This window comes from Dermacentor variabilis, chromosome 7 (genome assembly GCF_050947875.1).
Source record: "Dermacentor variabilis isolate Ectoservices chromosome 7, ASM5094787v1, whole genome shotgun sequence".
Taxonomy (NCBI): Eukaryota; Metazoa; Arthropoda; class Arachnida; order Ixodida; family Ixodidae; genus Dermacentor; species Dermacentor variabilis.
In genome coordinates, this window is record NC_134574.1 from 147943073 (window position 1) to 147960645 (window position 17573).

The 17573-nt window shown below is 41.6% G+C and overlaps 1 protein-coding gene across 2 annotated transcripts in view; it reads left to right on the forward strand.

The window, feature by feature from the left end:
* Positions 1-17506, forward strand: part of Ranbp21 (exportin-5-like protein Ranbp21) — a 48798-nt gene extending 31292 nt beyond the window's left edge. The window contains exons 26-33 of one of the 2 annotated variants that reach the window (XM_075699626.1): positions 958-1056; positions 2355-2401; positions 3316-3407; positions 6611-6741; positions 7581-7685; positions 9029-9241; positions 12132-12230; positions 13185-17506. In XM_075699626.1, coding sequence (XP_075555741.1) covers positions 958-1056; positions 2355-2401; positions 3316-3407; positions 6611-6741; positions 7581-7685; positions 9029-9241; positions 12132-12230; positions 13185-13328 — 930 coding nt within the window. In that variant the 3' untranslated portion in view covers positions 13329-17506. Of the gene's footprint in view, positions 1-957; positions 1057-2354; positions 2402-3315; positions 3408-6607; positions 6742-7580; positions 7686-9028; positions 9242-12131; positions 12231-13184 lie in introns of both variants that reach the window. The other variant, XM_075699625.1, reaches the window with a different exon arrangement.
* The last annotated feature ends 67 nt before the right edge of the window (positions 17507-17573 follow it).

The window sequence follows — 17573 nt, forward strand, 5'->3', positions numbered from 1 at the left end:
TAATATCGATCTATAGGGATAGCAAGGGGAACTTCACTTACTTTGTTACATCCCTTATTTTGTTATACCCAGTTTTGTTATTACAAGGTTTTACTGTATCTGTTCCCAAATGTGTGCTAGCATAGTGTGCTAGCGCACAAAAGTGGGCTATCATAGCAATTACAATCCTCCTAAACTGCTACAGGGAGTGGGATGTGGAACACAGATACCAGGTATGTGTTACGGTTCATATTGACACAAAGACATGTCGCCACCAGTGCACATACAGGGTCATTCAAAATAAAGGCCATTTCTAGTTGGTAACTGGCTTAGAGCATGTATGTAATACAGGATACTACAGAGAGGTTTTTGGGAAATTGGTAAATAAAACTTCAGTGTAGCGCATAGAGCATTTTAAGGATGAGTATCTCAAAAGTGGTGCTAATCTCAGGATTTCTATGAAGCAGATGTGATTTCACTACTGCTCAAATTCAGTTTTGCTGTTTCAACATAGGTCCTAAAGTAAATACTTGAAAAGTTTATTAATGAAAATTTGTTGATCAGGTAAATGAACATTGTGGTTTGTCACGCAAGGGATGTCCACTTCTCCAGGTAATCGACCTGAACAAATTAAATTGGCAGTGCATGCTTTATGGAATTTTTAAAAATCTGCTCGAACTAAGAAGAAACACGCAGCACACTGCCGGTCCTTGAAAAAAGAAAAAAAGAAATTGTTTGTTCCAAAGCCCATGACAGTCAAAATGCACAAAGACTTGGTAAAAGTATCAAGTACAAAAAAAGGACAACACTTTTTTTTTTTAATGTGTGCATATGCAGGAATTGAACTTCCAAAGAAGGTTCACATGGAGCATAACAGCACACAGAACACTTGAAATTGTGCCGAACGTTTGAAGTTAAATTACGTTCAGGGCCTAAGCCAGCTGCTGAGGTGGATTTTCTTCCTTAACTGTTGATGCACGCGTCTTCCTAAGGCCCTTCGTGCAGCACTGTCCAGCCGAGCTTCAGCCCACGGTTGTGTTGCCCCTGCTGAAGCCCGTGCTTCCCTTTGTGTTCCAGGTTAGTCCAGTGTTGCCTTTTATTCCTTTGGGCATGGAAGAGAGGCAGAATTTACTGAGACAATTTACATTTGTTTCTGTCATTGCCAGTGAGGCCTACCAACAACAGCAGAAAAATCTACTCCTAAACATTTTGAGTTAAAGGGACAGACAACCCCTCAGAACATGAATCGAGATAATCCCGCTGAGGGGAAGATTTCCTGTTGTATTGGTTAAATCCAGTCATGTTTTTCTCATCAAACGTGGATTTATATTTATAATTCTTAACCAAAAGTCGCGACAAATGGTCTTTGGCGCCCCACATGGGAAAGTAATGAAGATGCATAAGAGGTCTATCACATGATCTTCTATTAGTCTGCGTGATTTCTGGTGTTTTTATTAGTATTGAAATGCAGCACATTTTTAACGATTATAACCTTTTATAACTTACAATGTGCAGATAGCCCTTTGTCTGCAGTGAGCAAAAAAGTGGCGCCGCCTTTGCCTTCTTTTTCGATGAGTTGGCTTCGCTCATCTATCGACAGAATAATGACTACAGGGGCCATCCAGCCATTACAGGAAAATGCAGTACAAATATAAGAAATGTCTGTATAACAATGCAAACTTATTGTACCAGTTCTTTATTTTCAAATGTGGTTGAAAAGGTCAAAATGGTAGGTGGTTAACCACAGTTGCACTCACTCCTTTAAAAGCAGAATGATAGGCAGCTTTCACAATTTGTGAGGTGGGCTATCAGTATCGCTCTCACTTCTGAGCATTGCTGGAGGAGGGACTCTTACTTTTTTTAGAGGGTGCTCAGATCAAAAAATTCTGTTTATAAAATATCCACGCGCTTTGGGAAGTAACCACTCCAGGTGTAAACACTACTTAGGGTGAGCTTTGCATTGCGTCACAAAATACTAGGCCCTTAAAAATCAGTTGTCAGTCCCTTTAATGACATTATAATAGTGTTACGTAAACCTCTGTTGGTAAAAGATCATTAGCAAGACTTTCAAGCGAAGACTGAGCTGCAATTAATCAATCCCAACAATGGTGGGTCCCAGTGGGTCGTACAGTACGTCTGCTCACATTCCGCTTCTGTCATATATTGGTTTGGGCATTACCAGGTGTGTGCATGTTCTCATTACGTATAAGTCGTAATTCTGTTTTACACTGTCGTTTATTCAAGTTCAAAAATTCTGACAAAAATCTCTGCTCCCTAGGAGCTCATACTAAAGAATGTAGACCTGTTTGCAGTAGGCATTGTGCTCAGTGTCAGATGAAATGGCTTTGACTTTGTTGTTTTTGGCTGTCTTGCAGAAACTCAATGCAAAGTGGGAGAAGTTCAGGCTCAAATATGGTAACAGGTAAGAATTTTGTCTGTTTTACTTTACCAAATTATATGTAGCTCTTTTCTGAGCTCGTAGCTGTAGACACTGTGAATGCACCTTTCAGTTCAGTGGAACTACACTTATTTTCGTACAAAAGGTTGCTCACTTAGGTTTTCTATTGCTGCTTATGTAATGCCCCAGTTGAGGCCCTTAAAAGTTAAATAAATGATGATTATGCTGGTGACAAAACTGGCAAATATTGATAAAGGCTGACTTATTTTATGTAATTGAATGTATTCTAGAAAAAATTGTAAGATTGAGACAAATACAGATGGAAAGCAGTTTAATAATGTTTATTCAAAAGGTATTTTCTAAACTTTTCTTTTGCTTGATTAGTGAACTCTTTGGTTCTTGGGAGGAAATGTCAGTAGAAACATGAGTTTTCACTGCTTCTTTAAATGTGCGAAAGAAATCAAGGTTGGGTGTTTTCTTTAGTGTTGAAGTGTCGCGAAGGAAAACATCAAAGTTGTCGTACAGGGGACGTTACTGGAGCCAGCATTTCTATAAGGAAGCTTTCCTTTGTCAACGCCCTTGTCAAAACATCAGCTCCAGCGACATCTTTTGTTTAGTTACTGTTGGTAACTTCAAACCTCCATCTTTCTGTGAACCCATGTCTTGTATGAAAGAAGATAGTCAGTTGTAGCTGGTTTACAATTTTCCACATGTAGTACAAGAACTGTAATATGGCAGCCACGTCTGGTAACATGGTAACAGTCATCACCACTGGTTAACAAAGAGTCAAAGCGGTCGTATCGAAACATATCTAGTCCATGTGTGAACCTTTAATTCTTCGGTGAAAGCCTGAATGCATTTCCTATAGCTTCCTGAGAGCATGTGCTCTTGTTAATTTTTCTCGTCATTTTTTTTGTACGTGTGTGCATATGCATCAGTGTGGACTACGAGACAGAAATGACTGAGGAACAGGAACTGTTGGATGACCAGCTGAACCGTCTGCTATCACGTGAATACCTTGACGTTTTGGGTGAGTAGGGAGGCAATCTTAGATGCGCATGTCCATAAAGCGCGCTTGTATCGGCCAGGCAAGAGGCTACGGAGCAGGGGATGTACAGTCAAATCTCGATACAACGAATCTCTAGGGACCGCTAAAAATTGTTCGTTATTTTGAAGAATCATAATACCGAAAAAAATCATATTCTCATGGAAAATCGTAACTGCAACAAAAGCAGCCGCCCACCTTTGCTGGGAACACATCTGCAAACGCATTAATGTCTAAAAGCACAAAAAAAAGCACTGAGTATATGGAAATAAAGGCACGTTTATTTTAAAAAATGGTGTAGTCCCCCACACCTTTGCAATGTCGATTTGCTTTTTTCCAGTGTCCACTTGAAAGAGAATATCCACCTTTTCTTGCAAAGAGAATTGCCTCTGCTTTTATTTTTTTTTCGTGCTGCTTCCAGAGCTCATCGTGAACGTAGAAACGAACGTCTAACGTTTAAAGTGAGCAAAACGGCTCTCCGACAAACGTGCCGAGGTACCCAGTTGACGGAACAAAGACGGCGAGGGCTGGCGATGCCCGATACCAAGTGCAGGCAATGCCGATAGGGCAAATGCTCGTTTAAAAAAGGGCAGGAGCATAGAGAAATGTAGGCAGGCATACTGATGATGATGGTAGTGGCAGATACGGAGCATTTGTCGTCATTTGTGCTGTTGCGAGTGTATTAGTATGTTTGAAATTCGTTATTGTGAAGTTAAGCTACGATAAGGATGAAATTTGGTGTGGTATTCTGAAAAATATCGTATTCCGAAATTTGTTGTAGTGAAAGATTTTTATGTTCAACCAATGGGCACTTGGTGGGGGATTTTCGAAATGTTCATTAATTTGAAAAATTCGTTAATGAGAGGTTCGCTCTAACAGGATTTCACTGTATGGGGCAGTCACTTGAAACAAGTTTAGAAGCAACACCTAAATTGTTAATTGTTATCATGAAGCTGAGCCATGTGCAGGAGCTGTTTGTGTTACTCCCAAATTAGCTCCGATGTAATGCGCATTTGGGCGGTGCAGTCAGCTGGGACGACGAGGATCTGTTTGCCTTGCGAGAGACTGGACAGAAGACATGGAAGTAACCGATAAAAAGCCCAGACCAGTGGCCTTGGAAAACTGAATTTCAAATTTTTTCCGTAAATTGGCTATCTAGAGGCTTCTAGTTTCTAGATAGCTAGTTAGAACTGTATAGTTACCATTTTGGTTGTTGCTAAATGGTATGTTTCCTATGAATACGTGGGAGCCCATTTAAGTCAGTACTCTTTGTTGCCAGGTTTACAGCAACAGCTGTTATATACTATCGAAATGTATTGCTAGCATCATGGCTGTAGTAGTAGTAGTAGTAGTAGTAGTAGTAGTAGTAGTAGTAGTAGTAGTAGTAGTAGTAATGCCCCTTCAGCAATCAATTGTTACATTACAATTTCGATGACAGTTCTTTAAATGCCTGTATTGCATTGTTTTTGCATACTACTAACTCAACTCTCCTATGCAAAATGCAACTGTTCTGTGAAGATAGTCGCTGCTTAGGCAGAAGTATGCAAGTGGGGACATGAAAGATGTTCACAGAGCGTGTCAAGGAGCAGTGTGATAGAATGGAGGGAAGAAGTACTCACTGTTGATGTACAAAGAGATGCGGGAACATATACCATATTTACTCGCATAATGATTGCACTCGCGTAATGATCGCACCCCTAAATTTTGTCGTCAAAATTCGATTTTCTTATTTCCCGTGTAATGATTGCACCCCGAACTTGCCGCAGCGATATGTCATGTGCCAAGTCTAGCTAATAATGATCGCGCTTACCATCTATCGACTCCTGTGCGAACGACTCTTCAAGACAAACCAAGCGGTCTGCACGCACCAAACATTCTTAAGCAGATGCCCCATTTCATTCCTTTCATCGCTTTCCGCACTTCTATGACAGAAAAAAAGCTACAACGAAACTTTCCTTTATTATGTGTAGGCTTTATAATGGTTGTGGTCAACAAAAACAACAAAAAAGGCGCCTTTCGATTCTTCTCGTCTGCACTCGTGGGCACGCAACAAATCGCGAGCGGTAACGATAGCAGCCACGTTTACACTGATACATTAGAAGTGTACCCTATTCATATGCCGACGTTTGTAACACAGCTAAGATATTCGTCCGCCCTTAGCGGAAATGTGCCATATTAGGATAGTGGTGAAGACAAATGCCGCAGTTTCCGCAGCATGCCCACCATGTGTTCCTATGTCCCTGGCAGCTAAGCGCGCCCATCTGTTTCTGTCCCCTCAAAGTGGACATGGCTATGTTATTGCTGCAAACTTGCCGATATTATTCATTACTGATATGGAAGAAACTGTTTGAATGCACGTAATGTACTCACGAGAAGAAAAAAAATTGCGTTTGGCACGTTTGGCTTGCTCTGCCGCCATTTCTTTTTTTGTGTCCCGCACTACATACAGTGGCAGCCGCCTATTTGTTGACCTGTTGTCATCCCGTAGCAAATGCCAGATGAAATCTTTTTTTCTTTTTGCGGGAAATTTAACTTGCGTAATGATTGCACCCCTGAATTTGCGTCAATTTCTTTTTACAAAAAAGTGCGATCATTATGCGAGTAAATAGGGTAGTCCTTGCAGAAAGTCATACACGGCTTTTGTAGATAACACCACTAGAATGTGCATGTGGACAGTGTCGGGGCACCTTCAGTGGTGCAGAAATCTTCACTAGCTGTAGCCCAAATCTATTGGGGAAGAAAATATGAACCGAAGGCTGACAACCTGTCACATCATTTACTAAGGAGCAGCTAGCGTTCTGTTTCCGCATAAGGAGAAGCTAGATTAGCCTCATTGAAATTAACATAAAAATTGACATGTGGATAGCCACATATCAGAATCCATGTTGACAAGTCATCTTGCTAGATCTAGCCAGTGATAGATTAGTGGTGAATTAGTGAATAGCAAAAGCTGCCAAGTTTTGGCCACTAGTGTAGGCTAAAGATATGAGTGTTATTGATAGATCAGTTGCCAGTTAGGGAATAGCCAAAGCTGACAAGCTTTAGCTATTCACGTCAACTGGCTCATGACTAGCCAAAGCTAGCAAGCTTTAGCTAATAGGAAGCCAGCTGCTAGGCTCTTGTTTCATGTGAAAGGGGCAGCAAATTTTCACTGTATGTTCTTGCCGAAATCCTGACTTCTGCAGCAGCCGTGCTGTTGGCCAAGCGAGGACAGCAAGATGCCAGCCTTGACAGTATGGTCGAGGACCAGGAAGGAAAACAGGTGGAATCAAGCGCCGCAACAATCTCTGCATTTGGAGCTACGATTCTCAAGACAGAGGTGGGGCTTCCTTTGATTTGCCCACTTGTCCGGGGCTCCTATTCGTATAACTTCATTTACACGAGTGCCATCAGCGACTCGCCGTTGCCGCAGTGCTTGTGCCATCATCACATTGATCACTATTATGATATGAGGCACCCAAGCGGCAGCCTTATCTATCTGTGCCTGTCATTAACCGTTTTCCCGTCAATCTGGGTCACTGGGAAGCTCTTGGTCCAGTGGGTAATATGGCAGTTCATATAAGCATTTCATATGGATTTCATGTGAACTCTTTGTAGCTTTGTTTTTTGTAGTCTGGAAAACGTGCTGTTGGACTCAAACCAAACAATAACTTGTGTGGTTCGAAGAGCTTCTGCATCATTTTTTTTTCCTTTTTGTATGTATAGTTCTCGTTTCAGAAGCTCAAAGCATACTTTTCCTTCTTGTTTGTTTTCATAATTTGGTGTCAGAAATAGTGCATTTGAAAACCTGTATACACTCAAACTTCAGTCTCAGAAACTCAGCTTTAAAATTTTTGTAAATAAATAAGTAAAAATGAATCCATCCGCACCCTCATGCCCCAGTGAGCTTGAGAACCACTACCTGTTGCCTGCTGACCTTTTTGCAGTAACACGGCAGGAATGACCACAGTGTGAGGAACTTGCCATGGTTAATGAAGTTGTTGTCAAACACATGATAAGAGGCTTGAAAGCAAAAGGAACGCATGCGCATGTCATTTCTTTCAAGTCTCTTGTCTTGCGTTTGGCACTGGGAGGTGAAATGGAATAGTTTAAAATCAGCCTGTTTAGCCATGTGAGCAGTCTTGAATTGTGTTTTTCTTTCTCTCTCACCATTTGCAGGAGCTGTGCTCACCCATCGTGATGGCCGTGTTCAACGCGTTGCACTGGTCCGACACAGCTGCATCCTTCAAGGCCTTGCAGCTGAGCATGCCCTTGCTGAAAGTTGTGAGTACTGGTTGCTCATTGTCCTTTCTGCTTATGACTTCAAGGCACCAGAGACAGAGCTGCATGATTGTTTACTTAAACCACGTCATTTTTTCTCTCAGAGAACCTTTGTGATGAACATAAACACAATACTAGCAGGGCTTTATTGGAGATCAGTTCATAGCCATTGCACAGCAATCGCTTTTCCAGTTTTTCAATGTGAATGCGTGCATGTATGTATGCACGCACACATACTTTTTCTTTTTCACTCTTTCAAGTTTTTGATCTCGTTGCCAATTACATAACTGCCGACTCTCCGAGATTTTTTGTAAATTTTGCAAATGTGAGCTCATTCTACAATTTTATGACTGTGGCGTCATGTTCTACAACAAATAATTTATGTTTGCAAAAAGAAAAAGAAACTCTTAGAGGCACTGATGGATGAGGGTGACACAGGATTGCAGAAAAAGAAAATGCATGCAAAACAGGAATGATGTTTTATTTGCACTGCCTTCCTAAAAAAATTCCAGGGATTTTTGTGCCAATACTACAAACTGATTATGAGGCACGCAGCAGTGCAGAACTGCAGAATAATTTTGACCACCTGGGGTTTCTTAATGTGCACCCAATGCAAGGCTCGTGGGTGCTCTTGCATTTCGTCCTCATCGAAATGCGGCCACTGCGGCCGGGATTTGATCCTGCAACCTCGTGCTTAGCATTGTAAAAGCCATAGCAAGCATCGTCATGGGTGGGCCACCTTCTTGAAGCAGTGCTATTTGTTGTATGCTAGTGGGGTACTTGGTTTGAGGAAGTTTGTTCAGTATAGTTTCTGAAGCTGGTGAAATCGACAACAGTAAGATGGCTGAAAAAGTCGCTGCATTCTAAGGACAGTGTGTTGGTTGTGAGTCACTGTTTTTTTTAGTTGCTGGTGCTCTGAGCTTGTAGCTGCTTGTCTCCTGCATCTGAAGTTAAATCAGTAATAAAGTGCAAACGTATACCAGTAAGGGTACGGGCTCAAGGCAAAGATGTTAAGGATGCTACAATGCTGCCATACCCCAACCCCCTCCCTCTCGCTTGCACGGCTTTTACAAATTTTAAATCTCACAGGTTTGCAGGTATAGATTTAACAATCTCTCACTATCCTTATTTTTTTCTTTAATTTCTTATTTGTTTCTCTTGCTTATATTCTTGCTTCCTTTCATATTGTACATCTCTGTCGCGTTTCATTTTCATGTGTCCTGCTGGAAATAATTTTTTGCACACCCTTGTTCAGATGCACGGTAAAAGGCACAGCAGTACTTGGCATGGCCGTGCTATGCCATGCCACCCTACTGCTAAGCTGGCCCCATGGCCTTCCCTCGCAGATGTTTGAGCACGGATTTGTCCGAGACGAAGGCAGTGCGGCATACCTGCTCCGGTGCGTGCTGATGGGGCTGCAGGTGCTGGGTGAGCACGACATCAACCAGACACTGCTGGTGTCCCTCGGACTGGCCTTGTACCAGGCCGCGCGGCCCCTCTTTCCCGGACTCTGTACCACCTTGCTCCAGATCCCGGGATGCACTCCAGAGGCCCTGGAGGTAAGACAACGGCCACACGTCTATTAGCCACCCTTTGATAACACCTACTAAAAAGTAGAATTTGACAAAAAAAGAAAGAAAAAGTTGGGTCTAATATCTACTCGTGGTGTGCAAATGCCAGATAGTAGATTTCGAATCCAATGTCGAATCGATTCAAGAAAGAAAAGGCGAATATCGAATCGGACATGGAATATCAGAAAATATTTCACAAAATTTAATGCTTACAAATTTTGGGCAAGAAAGTATGGTGTTGCATATGCTTGGGAGTCTTGTAGCATTGCGTAACAATAATGTAGCAAGCTGTCAGTAACTTAGGTGCATATAAATCAAGATATATGTGGTACGGTCTCTTCTTGTAGAAAGGAACGCCAGACTAGTGGGCCAGCACTGATTGCAGTTTAGTTCTTGTACATGAAGGTCTGGAAAAGGTTTTTTTTTGTCAATAGAATTTTGGTTGAATAGAAGCAAGTGCCATTTTTCCTCTGGAACTAATGAATTAGTCGCATGTTGTACTGAATGCCTATGAGGTTCTCAATTTAATAGTGGACCTGAGTTTTGTGGCAATCCTTTGTTTCTTGCATAGAAAGTTTTGCTTTCGAGCTCTCTAAAATATAGAATGCCTATCCTTTACAGCAGGTGGGTTATATAGGCCTGAGGTTGAACAGCGCAAATAAGACAAGGACAAGGGGAAGCAAATACCACAGACACGCGCTGACTGCCAACTGGAAGTTTATTTGAAATCCTCCAGCCATTTTGTACTTTTTTCAGCATAAGCATGCATGCACGAGTTGCAAATACATCTGCAAATCAGCTACATTATGATCGTTCATGCGAAAAAGCTATTTATTTTTCCGACAAGGTAAGAGAAGGAGCACTTGCACATTTATCTCCTTCCTTTCTAATGTAATAAGCCTTTATTATTTCCCTTTCCCTATGAATTTTGCTTTTTTCAAATATGGGAGTGCAGGGACACTTGTTACAGTGTCCTGATAGATGACTCCCATAGCCATTCTTTAAGTTACTGCTGTGCTGACAAGCTCTGTCATTGAAACACTGTCCCGTTTGCCCTATACTATAAGATTTTCCACAACTGAGTGGTATCGGATAGATAATGTTGTGCCTGCAGTCAGTGAAACAAGATTTATTATTTGTGGTGCACAGGGGCCTTACGAGTATTTTCATACGATTGCATATCGAGGAAAGCTTGCACGGGCACTGAAAAGCAAATTAACATTATGTCTATTCGAAATTTTCTTTAGATTGTGTGACAACTTGTGCAAGTTCAGTTCTAAATATGAACCCACTAGCCCTCATCAAGATATTACTAAGGCAAATTATCTATGCCAATCTGTTCTACAGACTAAAGGACCACACATAACCTGACGTGACCACTGCACCGCGTGTAGCTGACACTGACAGTAAAGAGCAGGTGCCATCTGCACCGTTTCGTTGTCAGGTGGGGCGTGATTTGCCACTCATCAAAGGTTCTGAAACCTGGAGAGTTGCAGCTAATTCACGCTAGGCAACCCACTTTCCTTCATCTACCGTCTGCACACTAGTCATGACACTTTTGCACCTGTGGTTTAAATCCAAAATTAGTCTTATAGCTACAAAAACAGATTGACGTGCGTCTGTGAACGATGTCGAGAATGAGAGCTCGCAAAGATGGTGGTTGTGAACAACTTTATTGTAAGCTTATGCAATCACTTTCCTTTGTCGATTCAGGAGTGTCACTTGGCTGCAAACTTTGGCACCAAACCATAACTTAAGTCGCCAGCACCTCACGAATCAGCACTGTTAGGCCTAATGGCCTAGGCAGTGTGGTCGTGATGAAGATTTGCCGCTGGCTAATGTGGTAATGGGCTGCATGCCGTCACAGAATGCTTGCCACAAATGTGTTCGTACGAGTGACTCGTCGGTGATCGGTCCCGAGATAATGTGTGCGGGTTGGATTGACGGTAGCGTACATATCGGCGGCTAATCGGCCCAATATTCGTACATGCTTTAGCATTTAAAAAAAATGCTCTGCCTTTGTTGCCGTTTCCTCTGCCCACGTTGCATTATCATTTTGATCAGTCCTGTTGACCCGGACAAACCTTGTACCTATAGAAGGGGCCCTGGCTGACATGACATTCTGCGAATCGCAGCGTTCAGGAGCTGTGTGTGCGATCCCCGCATCAGGCCAATGTTGGGGAGCACTTGCCGTGACAAAATCCAATACCGTTTCAGCCAGGGCTGCCCATCTGCGGCACGCTCAATGCTCCTTTTGCACCTAGAGTGAAGTGAAACTCTTGCTTGGGCGGCATTAAGCACGAGGGGTTCCATGGCGCACGCAATATTGCACTGTGTGGGTCTCTGCACCGCAGATGTTAAATATTCGAAAAACCGAATAGTGGATATTCGATTTGAATTATTCAAACATTCAGTATTCAGTTTGATTCAGTGATGTTCAAGTATTCACACACCCCTAGTGTCAACCTAATATTGTCCACACCTTTGTGCAGGCACATGCACTGTGGCTCGCTCTTGGTTTCACATTTTCAGTTTTCTTGTTTTATGAGGGCACAGCGGCGTGATAGGCAATGTTTTTGGTGTTTTGAGGATGCACACTCCTTCATTTTCTTTGCTTAGATGTTTTTGTGACGATGGTTAAAAGAAGTGCTTTCTTGGGGAATAAGCTATAGTTTGAAGTTATCACATAGCCTGTCTTTTTCTCTTGTGTCAGAGTCTTCTTTGCACTATTGATAAGGCAAACATAAAATTATTGGTTGGCAAAAACGTGTGCTAACTGGTTCTTCCGCCTGCAGTAAACAGAAACTGTAACCTCTGCTGCCCACAGCAATGACACGCCAAGCACTGATATCCACAAACTCTCAAAATTGATGTGCAGGCTTTTGAATCTAAGCTCCAGCCCCCAGGCGACGGGAAAGCCCTGCCCGAAAAGAAGAAGAAAGACCTCTTCAAAAGGCTAATCTCGCCTATCATAGGGGTGAGTCGGCAAGTTCTCTGCCACCACTTTGTAGCGGCGCATCAAAGGCAACAAGTTGTTGGTAGTTGGTAATTTCTATAAGTAATGTCATCAACTGTACAGGTGTGTCGGCAAATTCATGCAGTGTTACCAGTCTGGAGAGGCAAGCCCTCAGGTTTCTAGATTTTGTTAAATTTCTATTACTTCATTTTGAAACCAGGAGGCATTACTTTAGGAGGACATATATGTGGGTTAACATAAGCATGTCTGAAAACATGCATGAGTGAAAACAGAGTGAAAACATGGCATTACATATTGCATGGCCTGGCACATTGCATGCAGCAGTACCATAGCAGTTCAGTAGTAAGCAGTACAACATTACTCATGAAGAAACTTGTTGACAAGATGGTCAATGTACAGGATGCTTCAGAAAATGTGTTTGAAATTACTTAGGTGTAGGGGAGATGAGCTAATTGAGAGATTTCTTAAGGATGGCTTTTACCACAATGGCATGCATATCGAGATGACTCAAGGTGCTGTTAGACAAGTAATTTTAGGAATTAGACTAATTAACATCTGAGCCAGAAGAGTACTTCTCACCTTCCCTTATATGTATTTATGGAACTTCAAGCACATTTTCTGAAACACCTTGCAGAAGAGGAACTCACTCAAAACTGCCTTAGATGATAGTGCTTTAAGTTCCAAGCACTGCTATGCCATCAGTGTAAAAATATCTTTTTCATAATTTTGTTTCAGTTAGTATTTCTTCTGAAGATCTATTTGCATGTCACTCTATTATCTTGCTTGCTATATCTATTTGGCTTCTTTCTCTCTATCTATCTTTTGTATCTTAAGTTCTTATTGCAATGGTGATGAACCAACACAGCCTGTGTAAGTGAGTCATGCAAAACTTTAAGACATTTCTTCTCTCTCTCTCTCTCTCTCCCTCTCTCTCTCCTGTCTTCCATCATGTAGAAGAGCATTGGTCAACAGTTCAAGGCAGCCATCCAGATTATGAACCTGCCTCCAATGTTCCGGCCTCAGAAGATGGCTGTAGAAGAAGACGATGCCGTGGCCAATGCTGGCCTGCCCACCCTCTTTGGGCAGGAGCAGGCATAAATGCCCACTTCCTGCCATCTGCTTGCGACATTCCTCGCCTTAGGCCGTCGCATTTCTCTACTTACGGGACAAAGCATGGGATTTCATCATGAACCGTGAAACCCTCAGAGTGTGGAACTTCTGCATACACCAACTGATCTGGGATGCTATTATTTTGCCGCAGAGTTTTATAGAGAGATCAGTCATTGGAGCATTAACGCTACAGTTGTTCGATGACCATGGAAGCAATGAGTAATGCAGGCTCTGAAATTACATTTGTTGACTCGCGTACTACGATATAGCTGATGAACTCATCTGGTTCTGTGAGATTTGTTCTCGTCTGCTCATTTCAGTTCCCCTTTTTCCTGTAAGTCGGTGTTATCACAGGATTGGCCACGAATTTGCGCATAATATGCGCATATGCGCATAATTTGCGCATAATCTTACACATGTTTTAATTTGACAGCCCTTCACACAGCAGTTTTGTAACAAAGCGTTAGCACTGCCATTTGTGGACAGTGCTATTATTGAATGAGCAGACAACAGTGTACAAAAAAAAAAACTCACGAATTTGCAAGTTTGCGACACTTAAAAGTGTGTCCGACATTTCTGGGGATAAATATTGCTTAGTATGTTCTCTATGGAACATATGTTAGTAACATATAGCAGTGGCTTTCTTGTAAAAAGAAGGGGGGGCATTTCAGCAGCCAGAAAGAGCCATATCGCTCACCAAGCAATCAGCCAAGCCAAGCCAATGCTTGTTACTTCTCATCATTTCCATGCTTGTTGAAAACAGGCTGAAGTAACACACACAGATGCCCATGCTGCATTTTTCTATCTAGGGCAAAACTTTGTGGGGTTAAAGAATTTGTGCCATCACATCCTGAAAGTCACATGCAACGTGTGATTACTGTTTCCGGATGGTTTAGATGTTCTCTTAAGGTGCTGACAATAGTCACTAGGGCAAGAGTTTAGACGTGCAGTGGGCGTGATAACTCGTCACGAATGACGTCTTGAAAGACGTCCTTGTCTTGAAAGGAATTTCGTATGGCCGACTTCACCTGACTTTGTGTGGCAGCTCAGTAGCTTTGAACCAGTAACATTGTCACGAAGCAGATGTGAAAGTTGCCTGCAGAGAAATAATAGCTTTGTACAGAAAGATTGCCATGGAGGGAATGCATTGAAGGTTGATCACAGGGCAAAGGCTCTGTGTCAACATGTTTTGCATGTCACATTGCAGCATATAGTTGCTGTTAAACACAGCTGCAGGGATATTTCTAGAGTATTAGCACAGAGTTCATTTTTTGTTTTGTGAAGGCATTTCATTGTAATCTTATTCAGTTAGACCATATGTTTACAGCTAGGCTTTGGTATGGTGGGCCAGTTCATGACTTAGCCAAATGATAGTAGTGAATGAAACAAATGCATCAAGGGTTGTTTGCATTCATGACATGCGCTCAATTTCACCTGTGCCACAGTTCTTCTCTTTGAAGTGGCTATGAAAGCACGCCTCATGCTCTCTTAGCACCACTATGTCCATGCCGTGATGAATATTAAGTTAAAATGCCTTGTTATAATAATTCACTTGTATAAGATTATCCACGTTGTTACACTCAACTTGTTTGCACATTCAATGCTCATTTCTCGAACTGACGTGAAATGCTGCTTTTGTAATTTTTTGTCTGATGCTCGAGTTTTGTTTATTTTGTCTGCAGAGCATGTTACCTATTTACCTATGTTACTCTGCATGTCTGCAGAGCATGATCACTGAATTATCAATTAGGCCACCTCATAACACAGTCTTTTTAATTGTGTGAAATATTTGAGTTACTGGCAATTGGAATCACAGTTTCTCTAGTGAAGGTTTCTTTAGAATGCAAACAGAGCAGCTCATGTACCAAATTTTGTAATAGCTACGATGACATTTCTAAGCAAACTTGATAAGAAAATTATTTTCACAAAATTTGGTACACGAATTGCACCATTCAAAGAAAGCTATTCAGTGAATCTGCGTCTGGTTGTACTGAAGATGTGTTTATGCGAAATGTATTAAAACAAAGATAAGGTATAAAGCTAACTTAGTGCCCGGAATTTGTTACAGCCTTCATTTCCTCTAGCGCACTTGCTGCAGCAGCCACTGTACATCCTCGTCAGATGGTGTTTGTCTTCCAGGGTCACATATTGAAGCTGGGCTGTTGGGCTGTTGCCAGGACACTAAAATTGCTTTTCAATGAATGACGAGCCCAAGCCAAAGCTCGTGACCTCTATTCTAACTAATTCTAACTATTCTAATTTTACAGGGATCACACTTCAAGAAAGTGATGGTTCTTGAGCCAATCTGGCTGGCAACTTATGGAGAAGAGCCGCTTTTCATTTTCCTTCCCTTTGTTATTTCCAACGAAACATGAAAATTACCAAATAGGTGGCAGGCATTCCGTTTTAAATTTCAAGTTTATTAGCATAAATGCGTATGCAACATACAAAGGTCAAACATAATATGTTTTCACAAGTAGGCCGAAAAGTGAAGATTGTGAGAGCACCTTTAATCGTAATTAGGTAAAATTTAAATGCAACATTCATTGTGTGATCGGAACTTCGAAAGTGTTGCAGGGTGAGTCATGTCACCACTTCTTCAGGTGTCTCGCACACAACGTTGGGTTTAAGTTTCAGCTACGTAACATGCCAGCATTAAGCTTACTCCACTGGTTGGTGCTATGGCAGTTTTAAGTGCTCCATGGAGTTGTCTTAACTGTGTCTGTGTATGCATCCAAAGCAACAGTACTTTTGAAATGTACCCTTAATGAAGTACTTTGAAATATGTCCTTAATGCATGCGCATCAAGCCAGTTGTAAAAGTTCTCACGCCATTTTTTGTCCTGCGTCACATTTGTCAAGCGATTAAAGTCCTTGCAGGATCTATCCAATTATTCGCAAAACTTTCTGGGACACACGAGGAAGAGACTGAGGAGACATTGTTTCAATTGTGAAAAGACGAAGGAATGATGTCAGAAGGTTGGCAACTTTGGCGTGCAGCCTTGGAGTATGCACTAGGATGGTGATCAACACAGATGCAAAAATAAAAGATCAGCACAAGTGACTATAGATGAGCAAGACTGTGGCATGCGGTGTTGTAGTTTATGAACATAGCCATAACTTAACTGGCAAATGTCATTCCTACTCTTAGTGATCATGCAGTGGGCAGCTGTTCCTTGGGAAGAATTATCTGCTTTATCTTACACTGAGTCATGTTCATTCTGAAAGCCATAGATGAAGCTTGGAACAGTTTTTTATTGCTGCAGAAAATAATGCCATACCAAACTACCATAAGAAAAAAGTGATAAAAATAAGTCAGCATGTTTGCTATTGCCATGTTTCTGAACTGCAGGGCTGCATGTCACTTCATCATTCCATGTTCATCAGTTACCTGTCCTAATAACTTCACTGTGTTTGTTTCCACAGCACTCAATTTCTGAACTCGCACTTAGACTGCGAAGAAAATATTTCTTATTGACTCCCATAACAGATACGTTATTTTAGTTTTGTTAACCTTTTCATTTTTTTTCATCGTTTTAAGAGTATGTGTGAGGTTGAAGCACATAAATTATGAGGTGATAAGCCGTTGGGCACATCGTTTTGAAGTACTCTGAAGTTGTGTTAACTTTTCATAGACAAGTATATATACCCAGCAGTTGGGCAAAATTTTTTGTTTGCAGTTGTTTAGGTTGCATTGTAAATTCCTTCCCAGATATTACCAGTTCTTTATTCATGTTAAGCATTTTTCAAGTGTTTACAGATGTTTCCACTATGTATCATCTGCAATAGAAGCATATTTTTGTACATTCTTGCTTTTTTGACATAAACCATTGTAGTGTGTACATTAGGAGAACCTGTAAAAGTGAACGCTTTTAGTGGATGTGCTTTAGTCCTGTGGGGAGAACGTGCAGTGTGATAATAATAGAGCTGCGGGCGAGTTTGTTGTTGCTGAATTGTGTGACTGTCGTTTGCACGTGCCGTGTAGTTTTTCCCATCCCGTTCATAATCGTGTCTAAATGTGCGCGCAAGCGTTGGCCCTTTTTTTTTTCAATTTGAGGAGCTGCGTTGCTGCAGTATGTTTCTGCATCTTCATCATTGCAGCTGCGGAACAGCGGTGTGTTAATACAGCCATGTGTGCTTGCAATAAAGCATCTGAAGTCAATAATTTTCCATGTTTAAGATTTTAATCGTTCCGGTTTTTCTCAAGTCAACTTGCACAGCTTTTATTTATTTA